This window comes from Emys orbicularis, chromosome 13 (genome assembly GCF_028017835.1).
Source record: "Emys orbicularis isolate rEmyOrb1 chromosome 13, rEmyOrb1.hap1, whole genome shotgun sequence".
NCBI lineage: Eukaryota > Metazoa > Chordata > Testudines > Emydidae > Emys > Emys orbicularis.
In genome coordinates this window covers 10,140,007-10,166,349 of record NC_088695.1, presented here as the reverse complement: position 1 = coordinate 10,166,349, position 26,343 = coordinate 10,140,007, and the positions used below count along the sequence as shown (strand labels likewise).

General features: G+C 48.7%; 2 protein-coding genes across 3 annotated transcripts in view; both read left to right on the top strand.

The window, feature by feature from the left end:
- The window catches only part of LOC135887969 (E3 ubiquitin-protein ligase TRIM39-like), a 429,124-nt gene that overhangs the window by 20,658 nt on the left and 382,123 nt on the right, over positions 1–26,343 (top strand). The gene's annotated exons all lie outside the window — the stretch shown is intronic.
- On the top strand, positions 959–22,710 carry LOC135887391 (zinc finger protein RFP-like). Its single transcript, XM_065415162.1, has 7 exons — positions 959–1,384; positions 4,563–4,658; positions 11,869–12,099; positions 12,422–12,444; positions 13,174–13,289; positions 20,404–20,463; positions 22,196–22,710. Exons 1-7 carry the CDS (start codon positions 974–976, stop codon positions 22,708–22,710), a joined length of 1,452 nt encoding a protein of 483 aa, XP_065271234.1. The 5' UTR covers positions 959–973.

Sequence of the window (26,343 nt, the reverse complement as noted above, 5' to 3'; positions counted from 1 at the left end):
CAAAATATTTCAGTATTCAATTTTTCACTGAACATTGGAATTTTCCAAGGGGTGGCGGTGGGGGGAAAGGGGTAAATGTTCTGATCCTCTCTACTTCTCCAAAGTGATTTTCATGAGAAATGCATATGCTGATTTAATTCTTGAAGAAATGTATAGTGAGCAGTGTAGTTACTGGAAAAGGTTCCATGGCTGTCTCACTGAAGGAGGTGCGTAGAAGTAGCTAGAAATGTGGGCACACAAGTTCAGACTTCAGTCACAGGTATTTTGGTATTGCTGTCGATGTGGCTAGTGTGCTGGATGTGCCTAGTAACATGTAGAAGGAATTGGTGCTTTTCATTGGAACGGTGCAGGAACCAGAATGTCCATTTTGTGGGAAATTCCATTTTTATTTTTTATATGGAATCGGAATGGGAAAAAACCTTCCAGCAACACTAAATAGAAATTAATAATTTGGGGTGAATTGAAATGTTTCATTTCAATAAAATTGTACAGTTCTAGTCTGATTTTGACTTTTTCATTTTATATTATAATTGATAACATAATGCAAAATAAAATTTCAAACAAAATTGTTTCATACTGAAAATCCAGATGGGAACATTTTAACCTTATTGAAATGCTTCATTGGAAAAAAAAAATCTTCCAAGTGGACACATTCCCATGGAAAGTTTTGATTTGAACAAAATGGCATTTTCTGACAGAAAAATTGTTGGATTAGAATTTTTTTTGACCAGCTCTAATTTTTACAAGCGAGTGACTAAAGGACAGGGTATGTTGCAGGGCAGTGGGGCATCTGCAACATTTTGGAGGAGTTAGTGTCAATTTGCACCCATCAGACTTCATTCAAAGGCTCATTACAGTTCACAAAAGACAAACAGCATGAGAAAGCCTAACGACTATGTCAAGTTCAGTCAGCCCATTTTGAGAAGGAAGTGAAATTAAACTCCTCTCTGGTCTCTTTCCTGCACTAGAAGCCATGGCTGCTGCGAATCCAGCAAAAACTCTCCAGGATGAAGTGACCTGTCCCATCTGTCTGGAGTATTTTAAAGATCCGGTGTCTCTAGACTGTGATCACAATTTCTGCCGAGCCTGCATCACCCGGTGCTGGGGGAGATTCGCTACAGACATTTCCTGCCCTCAGTGCAGAGAGATCTTTCCCCAGAGGAACCTCAGGCCAAACAGGCAGCTCCGGAATATTGTGGAAGCAGCCAGAGAACTCAGGTTGCAGACAGTGAAGGAACCAGAGAGACTGTGTGAGAAACACAAGGAGCCTCTAAAACTGTTTTGCAAAGAGGATGAAATCCCCATCTGCCTGGTGTGTGACAGATCCAAGCAACACAGAGATCACACCGTGATTCCCGCAGAGGAAGCTGCGGAAGAATTCAAGGTAGGAAGTGACCAACTGTTATTTTTATAGCTAGCGAGAGGCTTGGGAAACTCACCTTCTACCAGCATTAGAGTTTCCCTGAGCTCCAGACAGCCACTCAGTGAGCCTCCACTGGAGAGGAATGAGGGATTTCAGGCCTAAATAGGTTTCCCAGCAACTGGGAATCCTCCAAAGGCTCATGCAGGTGAAGTGTGGACCTCGATAAACATCCTGTGCGCCTCAGTCCCTCAGGCTAACACGTTGGTATGTGGGGGAGTGCTCCTACTCCCATTGGGACCAAGGGAGCAGTAGAGTGCAGCTGGGGCTGTTCTCTTGGCACACATCCCCTTCCCCTTTTCCTGCAGAGCTCTCAGGAGGCTTATAGGGCCTCATGAGATTTACGGGGGGCACTGGAGTGGTCTGCCTGATAAAATCAAGGGTGGGATTGAAGGAAGCAGGGACTGGATGGAAGGGGGCAGCAGCAGGGCAACGTAGCAGGGGCACTGTCTCCACGGTGCCCCCTCATTTCCTGGGGTGGCTCTGCAGAGGCCCTGACTCAGTTTCCCTTCGAGGGTCCCAGATAGAAGCCACAAAGGCTTTTTTTGTGGCCAATAGCACCTCTGCTCTCCCAGCAGTGACTCTCCGGACTTCTAGTCTGGAGTTCGGCCTTATCACCCCGAGGAAGGTCCAAGTCCTCCTCTGCCTTCTACACAGGGCTCCTCCCTCTGGCTCTCCAAAGGCCTCTGTTTTACCTAGCCCAGGCATGATTGGATCACATGATCCCCCGGTCACCACTCCTTCATTGTCCCCACCTGGGGAGGAGAACTGGCTATGTCACAGGGGGGCAGAGACCCCTCTCCCTTTATAGGGCCAGCCACCCTGTGACCGGCATCGTCCTTCTTCCACATCTCCTAAGGCCACGGGGAGAGAGTCCTAGGCCTGTGCCCATGAAGGTTTCCATCTTGACATTAATAATAATGATAATTTGTAATCAATAAAATGTGCTGATTTCTATTGCAGTGGCATCTCTGGGCCCCAATGAGAGATTAGGGGCCCATTGTGCCAGGCACCGTTCAGACAAGTCAGGCAAGGAGAGCTCACAGTCACAGTCTAAGACGATATGCTGCAAGTGGATAAAGAAAGAACCGGAGTGGGAGTGGGGGATAAGTAAAGAGGACTGTGTTTGCATACACTAGAATCGCAATAGCTAGGTCATAATGGATGGCCATAATTTACAGTGACCTGGTGTCCGTTTTTTGACTGGAACACCTGGTCGAAAAGGGACCCTGGTGGTTCCAGTCAGCACCACCGATCCGGCTGTTAAAAGTCTGGTTGGCGGTGCTGAGGGTCTAAGGCAGGCTAGTCCCTACCTGTCCTGGCTGGCACCACGCCGTGCGCACCCCGGAAGCAGCCAGCAGGTCCAGCTCCTAGGCAGGGGGGCCACGGGGCTCCCCTTGCTGTCCCCGCCTCAAGCACAGGCTTGGCTAATGGGAGCTGTGGGGGGGCGGTGCTTGCGGGTGAGAGTGGCACGTGGAGCCTCCTGGCCCCGACCCCCCACCCAACCCTCAGGACTGGGACCTGCTGGTTGCTTCTGGGGCACAGTGCAGTGCCAGGACAGGCAGGCAGCCTGCCATAGCCCCCTCGCTGCACCGCTAATTGGGAGCTGTCCGAGGTAAGCCCACGGCCCCAACCCCAAGCCCCAACCCCCTGTCCCAGCCCTGACAGCCCCCAAACCCGGAGCACCCTCCTACACCCCAACCCCCTGATCCCCAGAGCTCACACCCCCAGCCCAAAGACCTCACCTCCCCTTGCACTCCAAACCCTGCCCCAGCCCAAAGCCCCCTCCCGCACCCTGAACCCTTCATTCCTGGCTGCACCCTAGAGCCCTCAATCCCTCCTGCCTCCCTTTCTCCTGCCTCAACCCACAGCCCCCTCCCGCACTCCAAATCCCTCAGCCCCACTCCCCAGCCTGGAGTGCCCTCCAACACCCCAAACCCGTCATCGCCAGCCCCACCCCAGAGCCCGCACCCCAAGCTGGAGCTCTCACCCCCTTCCGCACCGCAGCTCCCTGCCCCAGCCCTTTGCCCCCTCCCACACCCTGAACCCCTCATTTCTGACCCCACCCCGGAGCCCATACCCCCAGTTAGAGCCCTCACCGCCTCCCACACCCCAACCCTGTGCCCCAGCCCAGTGAAAGTGAGTGAGGGTGGGGGAGAGCAAGCCACCGAGGAAGGGGGAATGGAGGGGGCAGGGCATCGAGGAAGGGGCGGGGCTAGGGTGATCGGTTTTGTGCGACTAGAAAGTTGGCAACTCTACCACCATTCCAGATATCAAAGCTGTCCATTTTCCATGGTGCAGACTTAGATGCCCGTACTTTTCTATGGAGAATGTTTTAGGTACTTGAGTGGCATCAGGCACGAGGGGGAGTCCATGGCTCAGTCTCCCATACGCGGCAGGTATAATAGGCCAGGAGAGGCTACGCAGCTGCCGCCGGCCCACAGCTGGACGCCTGGACCGTGGGACCCTGCCTGCGTTCCGCCTCTTCCCGTCCCTGCTTCGTCCCTTCCCTGAAGCCCCCAACACCAGCCGCTACCTGGCTGAGTCCCTCGTCTCTCCTCTCCTCCACATCCCCAGTCTGGAGGTCCCCGCCGCTCATCGCGTTCCTCCTCTCCTCCAACCCCCTCTGCCGCGAGGCCCCCCCGACCTGCCGCTTATTGCCTCCTTTCTCTCCTCCAACCCCCTCCCCCGCAAGGCCCCCCCGCCAGTCACCGCATCCGTCCTCTCCTCCACCCCCTCCGCTGCAAGGCCCCCCACACCTGCTGCTTGTTGCATCCCTCCTCTTCTCCACCTGCCCTCCCCTGCGAGGCCCGCTCCTCCTGCTGCTCGTCACCTCCCTCCTCTCCTCCACGCCCTTCCTTGTGAGGCCCCCCGCCACTCGACATGTCCAAGAATGTGATGCCAGTTTCATGTTGGTGTAAATCAATGAAGAAACAAGGTCAAACAATTTCAGAGTCTGAAAATAAAATACTCCCAGTGTCCATTAATATGATTCCACTTCCTTGGTATCTCTGATATCATAAACCTACTGGGTTCTCCAGTCATCAGTAGAGTGTTTGTTTGTTTGTTTGTGCTGGAAAAGCTCTCACCCTCCTCCTAAAAGTAAAAATAACACCACTTAAATCATTTTCTGTTTCTTCAGGAACAGATTCAGGACCATTTGCAGACTCTGAGGGAAAAGACAGAAAAGCTGCTGGGATGTAAAGTGAGAGGAGAGAAGAGAATCCAGGAATACCTGGTAGGTGCCCGTCATTATTAACCTGCATTTGTAACAAACTGGATGGAGGGACGTTCTGAATCAGAGCAATAAGGGGAGGCCGGGGCAATCTAGAGGCCCAATTATGTTTTATCTCAATCAGTTTGGGGTAAAGCAGAAATCTGTTAAGTGGGGAATAATCAAAAGTAAATCAAAATCAGTTGTTTTCGCAGAATTATTACTTGGGCTTACACCATAAACCAGTGGGTTTCAACCTTTTGCATTTGTGGATCCGTCGGGAAATTTCGAATGGAGGTGCAGAGACCCCTTTGGAAATCTGTTGTCTTTGTCTATAGTTGAATTCTGTTCAGTCTTTTGCAAACCCCTTAGATATTGTCTGCAGACCCAGGCCCTCTCAGAGGTCCAGAGAGGCCTGGGCCACTTCCAGCTTTTGAACCCCTAGTCATAATAAAAATAAAAAATGATGCACATAAAAACAAAATAAGGCACCAAAAAAAAAAAAAGTGAGACATCATTTGAATATTTTTTTTTTTATTTAACAAATGCTCTTCTAGGCTTTTTCTGTGCAAATGCACTAATTAGTGAGGAAAAATCTAGCTTTTGTGCAATGTCACAGTTGATATTAAGCATGGCAAGCCCATTCAAATGCTGTTGTCCCATAGTTGAACAGTGATAGTTCTTTACCTGCTTCAACATGTTGAAGGTGCGTTCACCGGAAACCACTGATGCAGGCAAACTGACAAAAATACGCAATGCAATCATATTAGGAAACACCCCTAAGGGTCCAAGTTCGAGTATTTCTTGAAGCAATTCCTTTGGCTCGCAATCCAGTTTAAAGTTCGTGGAATATATTCATTTGAGGAAGATGACTTCGTCACTGAGAACTTTTGAGATTTCTTTGTTGTACTGTTGCTGAAATTGTTCAGCTGCAGAAAGTAGATCTTCATTATTCAGTCTGTTGAACTGCCAAAGAAACCCCAAAAGGGTGCAAATTAGGGCATGTCTACACTACAAAATTAGGTCGGTTTTATAGAAGTCGATTTTTAATACGTGATTTTATACAGTCAATCGTGCATAGCCATAGCCATAGCATGGCAAGCATGGAGCCCGTTCAGCTGCGCACTGCTGTTGTGAGCGTTATAAACACCTCGTGCATTATCCTGCAGTATGTGCAGAGCCTAGCTAGGAGACGGCAGCACGAGGAAGATTGTGAGGAGGACATGGACACAGACGTTCCTGAAAGCACAGGATGTGGCAATTGGGATATCATGGCAGCATTGGGGCATGTTGATACAGTGGAATGCTGATTCTGGGCCCAGTAAACAAGCACAGACTGGTGGGACCGCATAGTGTTGCAGGTATGGGATGATTCCTAGTGGCTGCAAAACTTTTGCATGCGTAAGGCCACTTTCATGGAACTTTGTGAGTTGCTTTGCCCTGCCCTGAAGTGCAGGAATACCAAGATGAGACCTGGCCTGACAGTTGAGAAGCGAGTGGCGACAGCCCTGTGGAAGCTTGCAACGCCAGACAGCTACCGGTCAGTCGGGAATCAATTTGGAGTGGGCAAATCTACCATGGGGGCTGCTGTGATCCAAGTAGCCAGGGCAATCAAGAAGGGTAAGTGCTAAGAAGGGTAGTGACTCTGGGAAATGTGCAGGGCATAGTGGATGGCTTTGCTGCAATGGGGTTCCCTAACTGTGGTCGGGCGATAGACAGAACGCATATCCCTATCTTGGCACCGGACCACCTTGCCAAAGAGTACATAAACCACAATGGGTACTTCTCAATGGTGTTGCAAGCACTGGTGGATCACAAGGGCCGTTTCACCGACATTAATGTGGGATGGTCAGGAAAGGTGCATGACGTTTGCATCTTTCGGCACTCCGGGCTGTTCGGAAAGCTGCAAGAAGGGACTTTCTTCCCAGACCAGAAAATTACTGTTGGGGATGTTGAAATGCCAATAGTTATCCTTGGGGACCCAGCCTACCCCTTGCTCCCATGGCTCACGAAGCTGTACAGAAGCAGCCTGGACAGCAGTAAGGAGCAGTTCAACTATAGGCTGAGCAAGTGCAGAATGGGGGTAGAATGTGCCTTTGGATGTTTAAAAGGGCGCTGGCACAGTTTGCTGAGTAGGTTAGACCTCAGCGCAACCAATATTCCCATTGTTATTGCTGCTTGCTGTGTGCTCCATAATGTCTGTGAGAGTAAGGGGGAGATGTTTATGGCAGGGTGGGAGGTTGAGGCAAATCGCCTGGAGGCCAATTTTGAGCAGCCAGACACCAGGGCAATTAGAAGAGCACACCGAGGCGCGCTGCACATCAGAGAGGCTTTGAAAAACAGTTTCATGATTGACCAGGCTACGGTGTGACAGTTGAGTGTGTTTGTCTTTGATGCAAAGCCGCCCCCTTTGGTGAATGTACTTCCCTGTAAGACAATCCCTCTCCCCCCCCCCCCCCCCCTTCGACCACAGCTAGCACAGGAAATAAAGTCCCTATTGTTCTGAATCCATTCATTCTTTATTTATTAAAAAAAACTTGAGATCACTGACAACGCTGACTAGTAAAAGGAATCCTGGGTGTACAAAGGGTTTGATAACGGAGTGAAGTGGGGGAGGAGGAAAGGACAAGGCCACATTCCTTATTGTAGCCACACTACAAATCAAAGCTGTTTGAATGACAGCCTTCTGTTGCTTGGGCCATCCCCTGGAGTTGAGTGGCAGGGTGCCTGGAGCCTCCCCCGCCCCCGCGTTTTTGGGCGTCTGGGTGAGGAGGATATGGAACTTGGCAAGGAGGGCAGGCAGTTACACAACATGACATCAGAATGCATTCAAATTTGGACATGTGCTTCTCAATAGACTGAAGTTCAGGTCGAGCCTGTGCAGTGAGATTGAGAGATTGAAGCTCATTTAAAGCCTTTCTCAGTGAATTCAAATGCTGTGCAACTGGTTGAATACCATCAATCTGTGCAGACCGTCTAGTATTGGACATCCCATGCAGTGAAACAGGAAGATATTGCTTCAGAATTTCCCATCTTTGTGGACTGCTACTGAAGAGATTGTACATTTGCTGAACAGTTCCAAAGTAAGTAATTGCCTCCTTGCATGATTCAGCACAGTCAACACCTACAAGGTTTAGCATGTGGTTTCCACAGCTGGAGAAAATACAGTTTGAATTATGCTCAAACAGAATTGCTTGTACACCTTTCACCGTGTCAAGTATCAGGGGGTAGCCATGTTCGTCTGTATCCACAAAAACAACGAGGAGTCCGGTGGCACCTTAAAGACTAACAGATTTATTTGGGCATAAGCTTTCGTGGGTAAAAACCTCACTTCTTCAGATGCATGGGCAAATAAATCTGTTAGTCTTTAAGGTGCCACCGGACTCCTTGTTGTTTTTGTACACCTTTTTACTTCCCAGCCATATTAGATCCATTGTCATAGACTTGACCAATGCAGACTTGAAAATCTAACTTAAAACCTTATAGAATTGCTAGTACTCGAGCAGCAATTTCTTTTCCAGTTTTTCTCGTGAAATTATCAAACAAAATAAACCTTTCTTCAATTGAAAATATTGAGCTGTCTACAATGTTAACATATCGAATAACCATAGTAGTCTGTTCCTTGTGAGAACAATCTGGAGTGGCATCAACAATGATTGAAAAACACTTGGCATTTCGAATCTCATCAAGAATTGTTGTTTGTACCAATGACCCACATAGCTCAGTAAACTCGTTTTGTATACGTGTGGAGAGATAATGGACTTGCATGTGCTTTTGACTCTCTTGCGATTCTCGAACATGTTTAACATGCTCTGATAAAAGTGGGTCATATTTGCTGAGGAGCTCAACTATGCCTAGAAAGTTTCCATTTGCACGATCATCAATACGTTGACTGGAACCAAAGAGAGCCAATCCCTGCGCAGAAAGAAAAAGGATGACATTCAGGATGCACTCAAGAAGTTTTTTCCAGTTATTAGTTTCTGTAGAGAATTCAGTCAAGATTAAATACTCAACGAAGGAATACTAATTAAGAACACAAAATCAAACAGTCAGACAAGTTATTATCCTTATCACCGAATCAAAACTCAAGCATGCAAAGTATAATCTAACAGGCTGAGCTGAAGACAAAGAGATGGCATATATATCGTAAACACAGACACGGATACAGACAGAGGGATAATGTCCAAAAATTTCAAACATGTCCTCACGAAACTCACTCTACAAGATTGTTCTCACAAATTTTCACCTTGAATCTGGGCCTATAGACTATGAAAGCCTATGATGATGGCTCAACCAACCAACCAGTCACCTCTTTTAGCTACCATAGGAAGATAATAATGAGGAATTCTCACACACAATTCCTTAGTCAACTAGACATAAAACTATAAAAACACTAAAATGTAACAGTTCTCTACCTTTCAACATGCACTTGATCCAGCACCAGCCACTAGTAGTGGTTTGTTTATATAATCAGCTGATCTGAGAGGACACGTTCATCACAGTCTAATCTTGTGCCGTCAGAACCGATATATTTTTATTAATACTTATGACATTTTTAACTACTTAATATGATAAAATCTATATCAGTTAACAAAAAAAAGTATGTCTTTTACCAAATCACACCTCTTATTTGCTTAAATTTGCAGCTCTAAGCTGAGAGAGTGTGTCACATTTTGGTCCAATAGGGCTGCACATAAAGACAAGTTGTGAAACTTATCAAATGCCAAAAAATTAATGTGCCTAAATTTGAGGCCCCCTTTGAGCTTGAGGCCCAGGCCAAATGGCACTCCTGGCTCCCCTCTGATTGGCCAGGTGCAGACCCTGAAAACCACTGCCGTAAACTACTGTAAACTGACAGGTTTCAGAGTAGCAGCCGTGTTAGTCTGTATCCGCAAAAAGAACAGGAGTACTTGTGGCACCTTAGAGACTAACAAATTTATTAGAGCATAAGCTTTCGTGGGCTACAACCCACTTCTTCGGATGGATATAGAGTGAAACATATATTGAGGAGATATATATATACACACACACATACAGAGAGCACTCCCACCTGTTCATGCTCTCTGTATGTGTGTGTATATATATCTCCTCAATATATGTTTCACTCTATATGCATCCGAAGAAGTGGGTTGTAGCCCACGAAAGCTTATGCTCTAATAAATTTCTTAGTCTCTAAGGTGCCACAAGTACTCCTGTTCTTTTTACTGTAAACTATTATTCTTGTCTATTATGGGTTAACTACTATTATCGTCATTAAACTCACTTTATAGGTAACAGCTTATATTTATGAACTAACAGAATTTTGAATTAGAAATCTAATGACCTAGAACAAACCCCGACTGATACACGGTCACTCTGCAGTTTCACAGTTTTCAGCCTCTGTCAGCCCAGAGTTTGGAGTATGTTTAGTTGTAACTTGAGGAATCCTCTTCTGAAATCTTTGTTTACTGTTTTGAGCTCCAGCTTAAATAAGGCCGCGTATTCCTGGGTGTGATGTCTTGGGGTACGTCTTCACTACCCGCCAATTTGGTGGGTAGTAATCGATTTATCAGGGATCGATATATCACGTCTCATTAAGACGCGATATATCGATCCCCGAACTCGCTCCCCATCGACTCCGGAACTCCACCGGAGCGAGCGACGGTAGCGCAGTCGATGAGGGAGCCGCGGTCATCGATCCCGCGCTGTGTGGACCCCCAGGTAATTCGATCTAAGATACTTCGACTTCAGCTACGCTATTCGCTTTGCTGAAGTTGCGTATCTTAGATCGATTCCCCCCCCAGTGTATACCAGCCCTTGGTTTCTTGACTGAACAACTATCCCTCTGCTTCTCTCTGGTTTACAGTCCCGTTGCACTCTGACAATTTCTCCATTCCTGTCATTCCCCTTGTATGCCTGAGGGTGCTGTCCAGAGATGTTGTTTTACAGTCCTTATGATTTCCTTATTTTCACTACAGCTCACACCCCACTTATTTCTTAAATCAGTTTCTCGTTAATTATAGTTTATCTTTTATTACAGCTTATGTCCTTCACATTTCACTCTTGTGAATGATTGCTTTGTAGCTTCATGATCCTGGGATTTTGTGTGTGTGCGCACATGCACACAACCCTACAGAGGGCCCGAAAAATCCTCTCCCTAGAAAAGGGCAACATATTCCCCCTTCGGATTCTAAGCTTTCATTTCAATTAATGAATTAATTTCCAGTTTTTGTGGCTGTATTAAAAATCTTCCCAATGTGAACTGAATGTATCCAATGCACGGGTCTTTGCCTGAGTCTTCGGTTTTTTGGGTCATAGTTTCATTCTTTTTGTTTTCCCCCCCTGTCTCTGTCAATGTGGTTCTGAGCAGAGCTGGGTACATACCAGATCTTTTCCCCTGGCTGGATATTTAAAAAAAAAAAATGGCCTGAACCGAAAATTATTTTTTATAACATTTTCAGCAAATCATAAAGTTGACTTTTTCTTGGTCAAACGAAATGTTTCCTTTTCACAAAATCAAAATGTTTTGTTTCGATTTTAACCATTTCCTTAAAAATATATGTATAATTATATAAAAAGAAGGAATATTTCAAACAAAAAGTAATTTGAACTTTAAAATCCCGGAAAAAAATTAAAACAAGAAAATGTTTTGATTTTTCATTTATTTCCTTTTGTAACAAAACAAATGGGGGGTATTGTCAGGAATTCATGAAAAGTTTCAGTATCGACAAAGCTGCATTTTCCCTGGGAAAAAAATTTTGTGCTCAAAATGTCACCTAGTACTGAGTCCTACCTCCTGCTGCTTTGGATCTCCATCTCCGAGGCCATAGATAACGCACTATCCAAACCATGTCAGATGTGGGAACATCCCTTTATGAGATTGTGGGGCCAAATGGAAAGGTGTGAGAAAATCCTCTCTCTAGTGATGACAGGATATTGTTCAGTGTCAGATGGGCCTATAGAGTATGCGGGGAGGGATAACTCAGTGGTTTGAGCATTGCCCTGCTAAACCCAGGGTTGTGAGCTCAATCCTTGAGGGGGTCATTTAGGGATCTGGGGCAAAAAAGTAGTTGGGGATTGGTCCTGCTTTGAGCAGGGGGTTGGACTAGATGATCTCCTGAGGTCCCTTTCAACCCTGATATTCTATGACTTAGAATTTACAAAGAAATTCTCCCTCCTGCACACTCAGCACTCCATGAAAGGACCATTGGCTCTGTCCATGTCCTTGACCAGCCCTTTCCCTATATTTTTACAGCGAAATACACAAACCGAGAGAAAGAAGATTGTGTCTGAATTTCAGCAACTGCGGCGGTTCCTGGAGGAACAAGAGCGACTCCTGCTGGCCCAGCTGGAGAAGCTGGACAAGGAAGTAGTGAAGATACAAAAAGAAAATATCACCAAACTCTCAGAGGAGATTTCCCATCTCAATGAGCTGATCAGTGAGATGGAGGGGAAGTATCAGAAGCCAGCAAATGAATTCCTGCAGGTGAGAATGAGTTAGAAATACTCCAGATCCCACCATAGGGACAGGACTGCTCCTAAAACATGGGCATGGGAGTGCATCAGTCAGAGACCACAGTGTAACTCAGTGTGTATATTCCTGAAATGTGAATGACTATTGTTCTTTGCAGACTCACGGACACATTGATATTAGAGATGGAAAAGCCCCGTTAGCTCAGGGAATCCATGGCCCTGGGGCCAGAGCAGGGCCTCTTTTCCCCATACTTACTTTAATTCCAAAGAAGGGATTTAGCATGTGTCAGGTGGCACTGAAATTCTTTCTCTCTCTCTCTGTTTCTCTCCTCTAGGATGTCAGAAGCACCCTCAGTAGGTATGTAGCTCTCTCTCGCTCCCACTCCCACTTCACAAAGCTGGGAAAGAGCTTGGAGATGCTGCTAGCACTGCATCCCCCCAGGGCGCTACAGTAAAATGTGTGGGAAAGGTCACATTTTGCATACAAATCTTTCTGCTCAACTTCATCCTGAGGTTCTCACCCTGGTACAGAAGACTCTGGAATTTCCCATTCAGTGGGAAAGACTCACCTCAAGTATTTCCTAGAGATGTCAAAATACTGGGGGACTGGCTGTCTCAGGTTTGCGGGGGTGGAATACGGGCCTTTCACTGCTGGGTCACTGGGTACCATTCAGACCTGGGCAGCAGTGGTCAAGAGTCTTTCCCACCTGAGGACTGTTTGGAGACCTGTGTGGAATGAACTGGGGAGGGGGGAGTTGGTGTCTCAGTCTGGTTCCTAGTGGACAGATTTCTACAGCACTTAAAATGGGAACCTCCTGTCCCTCAGAGCATGGAGGCCATGGAGTGAATTGGCCATGGAGACTCAATCCCCCTTTTATCCCGAGAGCTGGTCTCTCCTTGCCAGAGTTGAAGAATATTAATGGGACCTTAAGTGGGAATGTTGCACAGCCATGGGCTGTGTCGCACCTGCTCTGAGGCTGAGAGAAGTAGAGGAATTCTAACTCCAGGCCCATTAGAGCAGCAGCTCACTAGCAAGAACTTATGAGTCACTAAGTGAAATATAATCACATAAATTGTTTCTGTCCAGCCGCAAGAAGGGGAAGTTCCAGGAACCAGAGGAGATTTCTCCTGAACTGGAAGTGAGACTCGGTGATTTCTCCCAGAAAACTGTTGCTCTAATGGGGACTCTGAGGAAGTTCAAAGGTACCTAGAAGGGATGTAATATGGAAAATTGGGATAAGTCTCTGAGACTATGGGAGGAGAATGACTCTAGCAAAAAGGTTCATATTTAGATGATGCATCTATTTAATTGTTGGGTCTGAATGCCACACACTTGGGGTCCAAGTCACTCAGGTTAATTAATTCAAAGCTTTGTTTGTACGACAAGCGTGCCTTACAATTACAATTGATATTAAAGTAAGAAATGATAGCTATACTGAAAGAAGTACTGTCCTGTAACCTTCTCCTGGGGCGTAGGTGGGTCACAGGGATTTTTCCTATGAAGCTCTGACTACCCCTTACACTGTCTGACATAAAATGCACATCCAGATTATATATTTATTAGTTCTTTTCCAATCACCTTTGAGTGTTATGAATATTAAGTATCTTATATAACTCATAAAATACACATACATGAACTTTTTAATTGGCAGGGCTTTTGCTATCCAAGCTATTTTCATATTATTGTTCTCTTTTCTGATTGGTCTCTTACCACTGATTATGCATAGCTCACTATGACCCTTGTCTCCGCATAGGGGTTTTAGGACTTCGCTAACTGCTCCTTGGCATGACATTCTGGGTGTCTGTTGTCCTTAAGCACATTGTGTGGTCTAAACATCTCTTTGTCCCACATGGTGACTTAGGGTATGTCTACACTACGAAATTAGGTCGAATTTATAGAAGCCGGTTTTATAGAAATTGGTTGTATACAGCCGATTGTGTGTGTCCCCACATAAAATGCTCTAAGTGCATTAAGTCGGTGGACCGCGTCCACAGTACCGAGGCTAGCGTCGACTTCCGGAGCGTTGCACTATGGGTAGCTATCCCACAGTTTCCGCAGTCTCCGCCGCCCATTGGAATTCTGGGTTGAGATCCCAATGCCTGAATGATGCAAAACAGTGTCGCGGGGGGTTCTGGGTACATGTCGTCAGGCACCTCCCCCTCCGTCAGAGCAACGGCAGACAATCGATTTGCGCCTTTTTACCTGGGTTACCTGTGCAGACAACATACCACGGCAAGCATGGAGCCCGCTCAGCTCACCATCACCATATGTCCTCTGGGTGCCGGCAGACGTGGTACTGCATTGCTACACAGCAGCAGCTAGTTGCCTTTTGGCAGTAGACGGTGCAGTATGACTGGTAGCCTTCATCGGCGATCTGGGGGCTGGCAGATGTGGGGCTGGTAGACGTGGGGCTGCATTGCTACACAGCAGCAGCCCCTTGCCTTTTGGTAGAAGATGGTATATTACGACTGGTATCCGTCGTCGTCGTACTGCAGTGGCTGAAACTCCATATGTCCCCCAGTCGCTGCCTTCCCAATGACGACGATGGCTATCAGTCGTAGTATGCTATTTTCTGCCAAGCGCCCAGTATTTTCTGCCAAGCACCCAGAAGATGCCGAGGGCTATCAGTCATGCTGCACCGTCTGCTGCCAGCTTAAGATGTAAAAAATAGATTTGTTCTGTATTCATTTGCTTCCCCCTCCCTCTGTGAAATCAACGGCCTGCTAAACCCAGGGTTTTGAGTTCATTCTTTGGGGGGGCCATTCTGTGTGACAGTTGTTTGTGTTTCTCCCTGATGCACAGCCACCTTTGTGGATTTTAATTCCCTGTACCTGTACGCCATGTCGTCACTCGCCCCCCCATCCCTCCCTCCGTCCGTCAGATACTAGTTTCGCGCCTTTTTTCAGACCAGACGCCATAGCACTGGGATCATGGAGCCCGCTCAGATCACCGTGGCAATTATAAGCACTATGAACACCACGCGCATTGTCCTGGAGTATATGCAGAGCCAGGACATGCCAAAGCAAAACCAGGACCAGCCGAGGAGGTGATTGCAGCGCGGCGACGAGAGTGATGAGGAAATTGACATGGACATAGACCTCTCACAAGGCACAGGCCCCAGCAATGTGCAAATCATGGTGTTACTGGGGCAGGTTCATGCTGTGGAACGCCGATTCTGGGCCCGGGAAACAAGCACAGACTGGTGGGACCGCATCGTGTTGCAGGTGTGGGACGATTCCCAGTGGCTGCGAAACTTTCACATGCGTAAGGGCATTTTCATGGAACTTTGTGACTTACTTTCCTCTGCCCTGAAGCGCCAGAATACCAGGATGAGAGCAGCCCTCACAGTTGAGAAGTGAGTGGCGATAGCCCTGTGGAAGCTTGCAACGCCAGACAGCTACCGCTCAGTTGGGAATCTACTGTGGGGGCTGCTGTGATCCAAGTTGCCAGGGCAATCAAAGACCTGCTGATATCAAGGGTAGTGACTCTGGGAAATGTGCAGGTCATAGTAGATGGCTTTGCTGCAATGGGATTCCCAAACTGTGGTGGGGCGATAGATGGAACCCATATCCCTATCTTGGCACCGGAGCACCAAGCCACCGAGTACATAAACCGCAAGGGGTACTTTTCAATGCTGCTGCAAGCTCTGGTGGATCACAAGGGACGTTTCACCAACATCAACGTGGGATGGCCGGGAAAGGTACATGATGGTCACGTCTTCAGGCACTCTGGTCTGTTTCGAAAGCTGGAGGAAGGGACTTTCTTCCCGGACCAGAAAATAACCGTTGGGGATGTTGAAATGCCTATCGTGATCCTTGGGGACCCAGCCTACCCCTTAATGCCATGGCTCATGAAGCCGTACACAGGCAGCCTGGACGGTAGTCAGGACCTGTTCAACTACAGGCTGAGCAAGTGCCGAATGGTGGTGGAATGTGCATTTGGACGTTTAAAAGCACGCTGGCACAGCTTACTGACTCGCTCAGATCACAGCAAAAAGAATATCCCTATTGTTATTGCTGCTTGCTGTGCGTTCCACAATATCTGTGAGAGTAAGGGGGAGACATTTATGGCGGGGTGGGAGGTTGAGGCAAATCGCCTGGCTGCTGATTACGCGCAGCCAGATGCCAGGGCGGTTAGAAGAGCACAGCAGGGCGCAGTGCGCATCAGAGAAGCTTTGAAAACGAGTTTTGTGACTGGCCAGGCTACGGTGTGAAACTTCTGTTTGTTTCTCCTTGATGAACCCTTCCCCCCCCCCCCCCCCCCCGGTTCACTCTACTTCCCTGTAAACCAACCACCCCCCTCCCCCCCTCGAGCACCGCTTGCAGAGGCAGTAAAGTCATTGTTACTTCACATTCATGCATTCTTTATTAATTCATCACACAACTAGGGGGATAATTGCCAAGGTAGCCCGGGATGGATGGGGGAGGAGGGAAGGAAAAGGACACACTGCAGTTTAAAACTTTAACTCTTATTGAAGACCAGCCTTCTGATGCTCGGGCAGTCATCTGGGGTGGAGTGACTGGGTGGCCGGAGGCCCCCCCACTGTGTTCTTGGGCGTCTGGGTGAGGAGGCTATGGAACTTGGGGAGGAGGGCTGTTGGTTACACAGGGGCTGTAGCGGCGGTCTCTGCTCCTGCTGCCTTTCCTGCAGCTCAACCATATGCTGGAGCATATCAGTTTGATGCTCCAGCAGCCGGAGCATCAACTCTTGCCTTCTGTCTGCAAGCTGACGCCACCTATCATCTTCAGCCCGCCACTTGCTCTGTTCATCCCGCGATTCAGCCCGCCACCTCTCCTCTTGTTCATATTGTGCTTTTCTGTAGTCTGACATTGACTGCCTCCACGCATTCTGCTGTGCTCTGTCAGCGTGGGAGGACATCTGGAGCTCCGAGAACATATCATCCCGAGTCTGCCGTTTTTCTCCTTCTAATATTCACTAGCCTCTGTGAAGGAGAAACATTTGCAGCTGGTGGAGGAGAAGGGAGAGGTGGTTAAAAAAGACACATTTTAGAGAACAATGGATACACTCTTTCACGTTAAATTTTGCTGTTCACATTATACAGCACATGTACTTTCGTTACAAGGTCGCATTTTTCCTCTTATATTGAGGGCCTGCCAGTTTGGTGTGAGAGATCACTCACGCAGTGCCAGGCAACAGATTTCGGCTTGCAGGCAGCCATGGTACGACACAGTCTTTTGGCTTTTTTAACCTTCTTAACATGTGGGAATGGTTTCAAACAGTAGCGCCCTCATTTCCCATACCAAGCACCCTTTGGGTTGGCCATTTAAAATGGGTTTGCAATGTAAAAGGAGGGGCTGCGGTTTCCAGGTTAACATGCAGCACAAACCCAACTAAACTCCCTCCCCCCCACACACCCAATTCTCGGGGATGATCACTTCACCCTTCCCCCCCCCACCGTGTGGCTAACAGCGGGGAACATTTCTGTTCAGCAGAGCAGGAAGGGGCACCTCTGAATGTCCCCTTAATAAAATCGCCCCATTTCAACCAGGTAACCGTGAATGATATCACTCTCCTGAGGATAACAAAGAGTGATAAGGAATGGATATTGTCTGCATGCCAGCAAACACCGGGACCATACGCTGCCATGCTTTGTTATGCAATGATTCCAGACTACGTGCTACGGGCCTGGCGTGGTAAAGTGTCCTACCATGGCGGATGGGATAAGGCAGCCCTCCCCAGAAACCTTTTGCAAAGGCTTTGGGAGTACATGAAGGAGAGCTTTCTGGAGATGTCCCTGGAGGATTTCCGCTCCATCCCCATACACGTTAACAGACTTTTCCAGTAGCTGTACTGGCCGCGATTGCCAGGGCAAATTAATCATTAATCATTAAACACGCTTGTTTTTAAACCATGTGTAATATTTACAAAGGTACACTCACCAGAGGTCCCCTGTGTGCCCTCAGGGTCTGGGAGCACGCCTTGGGTGAGTTCGGGGGTTACTGGTTCCAGGTCCAGGGTGATAAACATATCCTGGCTGTTGGGGAAACCGGTTTCTCCGCTTCCTTGCTGCTGTGAGCTATCTACATTATCTTCATCCTCATCTTCCTCGTACCCCGAACCCACTTCCCGGTGTGTTTCTCCATTGAAGGAGTCAAAGCACACAGTTGGGGTAGTGGTGGCTGCACTCCCTAGCATGGCATGCAGCTCCGCGTAGAAGCGGCATGTTTGCGGCTCTGCCCCGGACCTTCCGTTTGCCTCTCTGGCTTTGTGGTAGGCTTGCCTTAGCTCCTTAATTTTCACGCGGCACTGCTGTGCGTCCCTGTTATGGCCTCTGTCCTTCATGGCCTTGGAGACCTTTTCTAATATTTTGCCATTTCGTTTACTGCTACGGAGTTCAGCTAGCACTGATTCATCTCCCCATATGGTGAGCAGATCCCGTACCTCCCGTTCGGTCCATGATGGAGCTCTTTTGCGATCCTGGGACTCCATCACGGTTACCTGTGCTGATGAGCTCTGCGTGGTCACCTGTGCTCTCCACGCTGGGCAAACAGGAAATGAAATTCAAACGTTCGCGGGGCTTTTCCTGTCTACCTGGTCAGTGCATCTGAGTTGAGAGTGCTGTCCAGAGCGGTCACAATGAAGCACTGTGGGATAGCTCCCGGAGGCCAATAACGTCGAATTCCGTTCACACTACCCCAATTCCGACCCGCTAAGGCCGATTTTATCGCTAATCCCCTCGTCGGAGGTGGAGTAAAGAAACCGGTTTAAAGGGCCCTTTAAGTCGAAAAAAGGGACTTAGCCGTGTGAACGTGTCCAGGCTTAATTTGATTTAACGCTGCTAAATTCGACCTAAACTCGTAGTGTAGACCAGGCCTTAGAAACACATCACTTAATAACAAGGTCTTTTAAGGCAACATTTCCCATATGTCAAGCAAACTGCTCACCAGGCCAAAGCCAGGTCAGTCATACAAAGGCACAATCTCAGTCTGTCCAAACTGCTGCATAAGATATGACCCTTGTACCAATTCTCAACACTGAACGTAATAACCAGTGGAAAGCAGACAAATGGAGCAGATGTAGCAGGGCCCAGACATGAGGACGTCTCCCATTAATTGATGACTTAGCAAAGGTCACAACATTAAGGCCCATATTTACAAAAAATGGCCTAATTTGGGGCACCTGAGTTTCTCTCTCCCAACTCGAGAGCTGCAGGGCAGGTGCTCCAGAGCTGTGCAGCCTCCACAGCTGCAGGTGGAGTCAGTGGAGCTGCAGGTGTCCAACCCCTCTGAGAACCAGGCCCCAGATGCCTAAAGGTCGGCACTATAAATGAAAGGCCACTTGTTAAAGCTGGACCCAGCCCATCACTGGGCTCTCGTCCCGTATAGCAATTAGTCTGGGCACATGGGCTGTATGGAAGGAGAAAGCCCCTCCCCCACGGTGAGGGATCCCTCCAGCACAGGGGCCTCTTGTGGCTCCTCCACAGCTGCTGCAGGCACAAGGCGTGTTCCTGAGAGGGCTGGGAATGCGGTGGGGGTGGTGAGGGCAGGTAGAGGAGGAAGGGGGTGGACGAGGGCCAGAGGGACGTGGGCAGTGTAAAGCTGGGCCTCTGACACTCTGCACACTGGGCAAGACACACGGGGGCCATTGTCATAGGGATGTAACTCTGGCTGGCTTCAGAACTTCCTCAGCCTGTGCCAAGGTCTGCACCGGCCCCTGCAGCCACTGAACAGCGGAGTCACAAACGGCCCCTCCCCTCTCTCCTTTTGCCGGTACGGGGTGAATCTGGCCATTGAGCCAACCTTCCCCGCCTCAATTTCCACACGGATAAAATGATTTTATTATTATTCCTGTTTCTGCCTATGGAGGACGAGGGCCCCATCGTGCTGCTCTCTGTAGAGACGCTGAGTAAACAGACTCAACAGCTCACAGTTAGAGCCAGGATTTCACAAACTCTCAATATCCTGTTAGCGTCCAAGGGACTAAAGTGGGAAAAGTTATTTTTACTCTAAAGTCTTTGCATGATCTGGGTCTAGGTTACAACAAAATGCAGTAAATGAATGAGAGAAACCAACTGGAGTCTGAAGGGTGGGAGGGGATGATGAGGGAAAATTAAATCTCTCTTCAAGATTGTATGTCCTGGGATGGTTGTGAGGCTTCCATTTCTTTGAGATGCCTGAATGAGAGAGGAAAGAGAAAGTTTCAGATTAGTTTATATTAAATACCTGAGTGTTTCTCTGTGCCTGTCGGTCTGTTTCTCTGTCATGATGAAAACACAGTTCTAGGAGTTCAGCGTGCGAATGCTGCTAAAAATATGAAAGCCTGAAATCTCGTCTCTTTTTTCCTTTTCCTCTCTAGACACTCTGCCGTCTGCACTGGAGACTAAAAGAGGGGAATCCGTAGGAGCACACAGACAGGGTGAGATTCCAGAGAAAACATCTTCATGAGCTTGTAGCTAAAGTTACCAACCAAACCAACAGCGACCATGACACACACAACAACAAAAATGATTAAGGGGCTGGAGCACATGACTTATGAGGAGAGGCTGAGGGAACTGGGATTGTTTAGTCTGCGGAAGAGAAGAATGAGGGGGGATTTGATAGCTGCTTTCAACTACCTGAAAGGGGGTTCCAAAGAGGATGGATCTAGACTGTTTTCAGTGGTAGCAGATGACAGAACAAAGAGTAATGGTCTCAAGTTGCAGTGGGGGAGATTTAGGTTGGATATTAGGAAACACTATTTCACTAGGAGGGTGGTGAGGCACTGGAATGGGTTACCTAGGGAGGTGGTGGAATCTCCTTCCTTAGAGGTTTTTAAGGTCAGGCTTGACAAAGCCCTGGCTGGGATGATTTAGTTGGGAATTGGTCCTGCTTTGAGCAGGGGGTTGGACTAGATGACCTCCTGAGGTCCCTTCCAACCCTGATATTCTATGATTCTAACCCTAAAAATAAACACATTGAACAGTGAGGCAATCCCAAGCTGAAGTCACACAAACAATCCTGACACCAACATTGGTGCTGAGTTCATGTCCATGCTGATGAAGAAAAACCTCTCCTTGAGCAGCATTCAAACACCCTTAACTCTGACCCTGGCGTTTTCATAGATATTGACAGGATTTTTAGTATTATATTGAGAGGAATTAGAAGAGCGCTATCTCGTCTGAGGACTGACACATCCCTCTTTGTTATCCTGGCTGAGGGGGTTTCCCCATAGGCATTGACTCCGTGGGTGCTCGGGGGGCCTCTCCCCTAGCATCTCCCACCCATCTGTGGCTCTGCCAATCAGCTCCTCCCCCTCCCTCCCAGTGCCTACTGCGGCATGCAGGAGGCGCTTGGGGGAGGGGATGGAGGTAGGGCGGGGTGCGCTTGGGAGTAGGGTGCAGAATGGGATGAGATGGGGCGGAGCGGAGCGGGGGTGGGAAGAGGAGGGGCAGGGGGCGGGAAGAGGTGGGGTGCAGTGAGGCCTCGGGGGAAGGGGTGGGGTCGGGGCCTTGGGCGGAGCGAGGGGTCAAGCACTCCCCTGGAAAATTACAAAGTCAGCACCTCTGGTCTCCCCCATCACTGTTCTCCAACATCCTACCTTTCCTTTGGGCAGGGCTGGGCTCTCCCATTGGAGTGTCTCACTCTTTCATGGATTGGGGAGATGCTCTCCCTCTGATGCTGGCAGCTCCTCCGTTCTCTCTGGGCTGGGGATGGGGCTACCCCACCCAATGCCACTTCCTACTCTCTGGTCTTAAGTGGCTCTTCTCCAATGCTTCACCTTCCTCTCTGTTCCCTGGCCTGGGAGTGGAGGCTGCATTAGGGGAAGGAGGTCGCCTCTGCAGTTTAAAGCTGGTACTTTCCTCTTCTGCTCCCTCCTCACTAAAAGCTTCTGACACCTTCCTGGCTGTGTCTCTGATGCTGGGAATGGAGCAGCCCCAGCAGGGGGAGCTGGGAGCTGAAGCCTCTGCAAACAAATGAGAAACCAGTTAAGTGGCTCCTTTTAAACAGTGAGGAACTGCAGTGACTTCTCTGCTCAGTCTCAGGTGCCCAGGACAGAGGCAGCTCCCTGGGATCCAGGGCTGATCAGGGCTGCTGGGGAGTGTGAGAAATGGTCCCAGCCTTCCCCAGGGCCGAGCTCTGCCCCTAATGCTCTGATTCTCTCTCCCCAGTGAATGTGACTCTGGATCCAGACACGGCTCAGCCCCACCTCGTCCTGTCTGAGGATCGGAAACGTGTGAGATGGGGAGACACGCGGCAGCGACTGCCCAACAACCCTGAGAGATTTGACTATTTGCCCTATGTGCTGGGCTGTGAGGGATTCACCTCGGGGAGACATTGCTGGGAGGTGGATGTGGGGGGTGGGCAATTCTGGGCTGTGGGGGTGGCCAGAGAGTCTGTGGAGAGGAAGGGAGTGATCAACCGTAGCTCTAAGGGGGGGATCTGGGCCCTGGAGCGGTACAGCGGTCAGTTCCGGGCTCTCACTTTCCCTGTCACCCTCCTTCCCTGGGGCTGGTTCCCCAGCAGGATCCGGGTTTGTCTGGACTGTGACCGGGGGCAGGTGACATTTATCGATGCTGGTGACGAGGCCCTGATCTTCACTTTCCCGCTGGGCTCCATCCCTGGCGAGAGAATCCGACCCTGGCTCTGGGTGGGGTCAAGATCCTGGCTCAGCCTGTGTTCCTGAGATACGGGTGGGGGGAATATCCCACTGGGACCCTGAAATCAGCTTCTCTAGCCTCACACACCCTAGTCTCTATGACCTCTCCTTGTGGACTTTCTATCACACCATCTCTCTGACCCTGGAGGTTGCTTCCGGTCTCAACTCTGTGCAGCCCCTGGACTGTCAAACCTTAGAGAGCATTGAGTGAGTCAGATAGAGAAGCCAATCTCATCACTGCCCCAGGGATTGTGCAGCCTGTTTGCCACTGTCCTCTATGATACAGGAGGACTCTGGGGATCCTGGGTCAGACAGTGTGACTGAGGCATAGGGAGGAAAAGCCCACTGGGAATGAAACTTGGGATGAAAAAATGGGCTTCTCTAGCCACAGTCATCCTAATTTCTATGACTTGGGGGATTCCCATCTACCCAGCATTCTGGCTCATCTCTATGCCTCTTGTGCACCCCTGTCTATCCAACCCCCACCTTTCCCCCATACCTCATCTCTGTGGCCCCTGGAAGCCCTCCCCCCTTCATAGAATCATAGAAGATTAGGGTTGGAAGAGACCTCAGGAGGTCATCTAGTCCAATCCCCTGCTCAAAGCAGGACTAACACCAACTAAATCATCCCAACCAGGGCTTTGTCAAGCCAGGCCTTAAAAATGTCTAAGGATGGAGATTCCACCACCTCCCTTGGTAACCCATTTCCGTGCTTCACCACCCTCCTAATGAAATAGTGTTTCCTAATATCCAACCTAGACCTCCCCCACTGCAACTTGAGACCATTGTTCCTTGTTCTGTCATCTGCCACCACTGAGAATAGCCAAGCTCCATCCTCTTTGGAACCCCCCTCAGGTAATTGAAGGCTGCTGTCAAATCTTCCCTCACTCTTCACTTCTGCAGTCTAAATAACCCCAGTTCCCTCAGCCTCTCCTGATAAGTCATGTGCCCCAGCCCCCTGATCATTTTCGTTGCCCTCTCTCCTATTTGTTCACATCCTTTCTGTAGTGGGGGGCCCAAAACTGGGTGCAATACTCCAGATGTGGCCTCACTAGTGTCGAATAGAGGGGAATAATCACTTCCCTCGATCTGCTGGCAGTGCTCCTACTAATGCAGTCCAATATGCCATTAGCCTTCTTGGCAACAAGGGCACACGGCTGACTCATATTTAGCTTCTCACCCACTGTAATCCCCAGGTCCTTTTCTGCAGAACTGCTGCTTAGCCAGTCGGTCCCCAGCCTGTAGCGGTGCATGGGATTCTTATGTCCTAAGTGCAGGACTCCGCACTTGTCCTTGTTGAACCTCATCAGATTTCTTTTGGCCCAATCCTCCAATTTGTCTAGGTCACTCTGGACCCTATCCCTACCCTTCAGCATATCTACCTCTCCCCCCAGCTTAGTGTCATCCATGAACTTGCTGAGGGTGCAATCTATCCCATCATCCAGGTCATTAATAAAGATGTTGAACAAAACTCCTGGGGCACTCTGCTTGATACCGGCTGCCAACTAGACATCGAGCCATTGATCACTACCCGTTGAGCCCGACAATCTAGCCAGCTTTCTATCTACCTTATAGTCCATTCATCCAATCCATACTTTTTTAACTTGCTGGCAAGAATACTGTGGGAGACCGTATCAAAAGCTTTGCTAAAGTCAAGATATATCACGTCCACCACTTTCCCCATATCCACAGAGCCAGTTATCTCATCATAGAAGGCAATCAGGTTGGTCAGGCATGACTTGCCCTTGGTGAATCCATGTTGACTGTTCCTGATCACCTTCCTCTCCTCCAAGTGCTTCAAAATGGATTCCTTGAGTACCTGCTCCATGATTTTGCCGGGGACTGAAGTGAGGCTGACCGGTCTTTAGTTCCCCGGATTCTATTTCTTCCTTTTTTAAAATATGGGCACTATATTTGCCTTTTTCCAATCGTCCGGGACCTCCCCCGATCTCCACAAATTTTCAAAGATAATGGCCAATGGCTCTGCAATCACATCAGCCAACTCCCTCAGCACCCTCGGATGCATTAGATCTGGACCCATGGACTTGTGCATGTCCAGCTTTTCTAAATCGTCCTTAACCTGTTCTTTCACCACTGACGGCTGTTCACTTCCTCCCCATACTGTTGTGGAAGCAGAAAAAGAACTGTCAGAAAAGAACTGCAATGCATGACAGTTTGTTAGCAAGAGTCAGGCTAACTGTAGCCCTGATAACGCGAGATTTGTAGAAGCGAGGATTGTGTGAGGCGGGTGAGAAAGTACTGTGTGAGAAGTTATTGTGACCTTGTATAGATAAGGTGTAGAAGACCTTGTGTAGATAAGGTATAGGAAATATTGTATGTTGGCAAGAGTCAAAACAATTAAGAAATAAGATATCAAGATGGCTTATGTATAACAAAATGCAGCTGTCCCTCATTATTTTCTGTAATGAAAGGTATAAATGCTTGTTGTAATTAGGTATCAGTGAGAGAGACCTGCTTGGCTCTCTCCCTCTGCACAATTGTGAGAGTGAATAAAGCTTCTGACTTGCTGTACCCAAACAAAAAGTGAGAACTCAGTTTTTCTCCGACAATTTGGGGGCTCGTCCGGGATGGCAACGCCCTCAGAGGCACCGGCAGTTACTACGGATCGTTCCCCTTCAAACCCCATGGCGCCACAATAGAGGTAGGAGACCTTTTGAAATCTCTATTGGGGTGTCGGAGGAGGACTGTCCGTGGGGCCGTCTGTCCCTGTTGGGCTCACGCCATCCGAACTTATTGACTGTGCAGCAAGGTCAGATGCTGAGCGGCGTAGGGGAATTGTTTGCCGCCCCCTGTATGCATATGCGAGGTGCATAGGATTGCACCTGTGTTGAGGGGTTGTTACCGCCTCAGCAGGAGGGGTTTTTACTGCCTCATAGTCCGGACAGAGGGGTTGTTTACCGCCTCAAGAGGGGTTTTTACCGCCTCGAGTGATGCATCGAGGTACTTGGGAATAGTACCTGAGGTACTTGGGAATAGTACCTGGAGTAAGGCCTTGGTGTGTGTGTGTGTGTGTGTGTGTGTGTGTGTACACCAGTGTGAATTGAGTGTTACCGGAAGACGCCCAGAGTACTCTGCGAAGTCTTTTGGCTCGTGACCAGAACTACTCTAACGCAAGCCCGGTAACTAGAGGATCTTTTAGGAGATCCGACCCACGGTACGCTAACTCGGCCTGGCATCGTCCGGCGAGGAGGCTGCCTGGGTCTAGGAGTGTGTGAACCCATCTTCCCTCCCCTTTTCCTCTCCGTGTGAGCCACTGACAGTCGGACCATCTCACTGGATGCAACAGAGTAAGCGGCGCCGTCTCTCTGAGATTAGCCGACGCTCTTTGCTGAAGGGAGGTGTAGGAGGTCATGGCTATCCTCGTTAGTCTCTCCTGTGTGAGTACCCTGTAGGGAGAGATCCTTAGTTTATATGCCGCTAGCGCGGACAGGGCATCCTCCTCCCTGTGTGTGTGATTGGAAAATGGGTGGGGGACAGTCTAAGGATTCCCTCTCACCCCCTAAGGGTACCCCAGCTTATTTCATGTACGTACATTATGGTCTTAAAACCTGCAGGTATTTAGAGAATTGGAATCATTACACGCGTGAAAATTCATCTAAACAATGCCCACTAGAAGGTACCTTCAATCTAGATAAGATC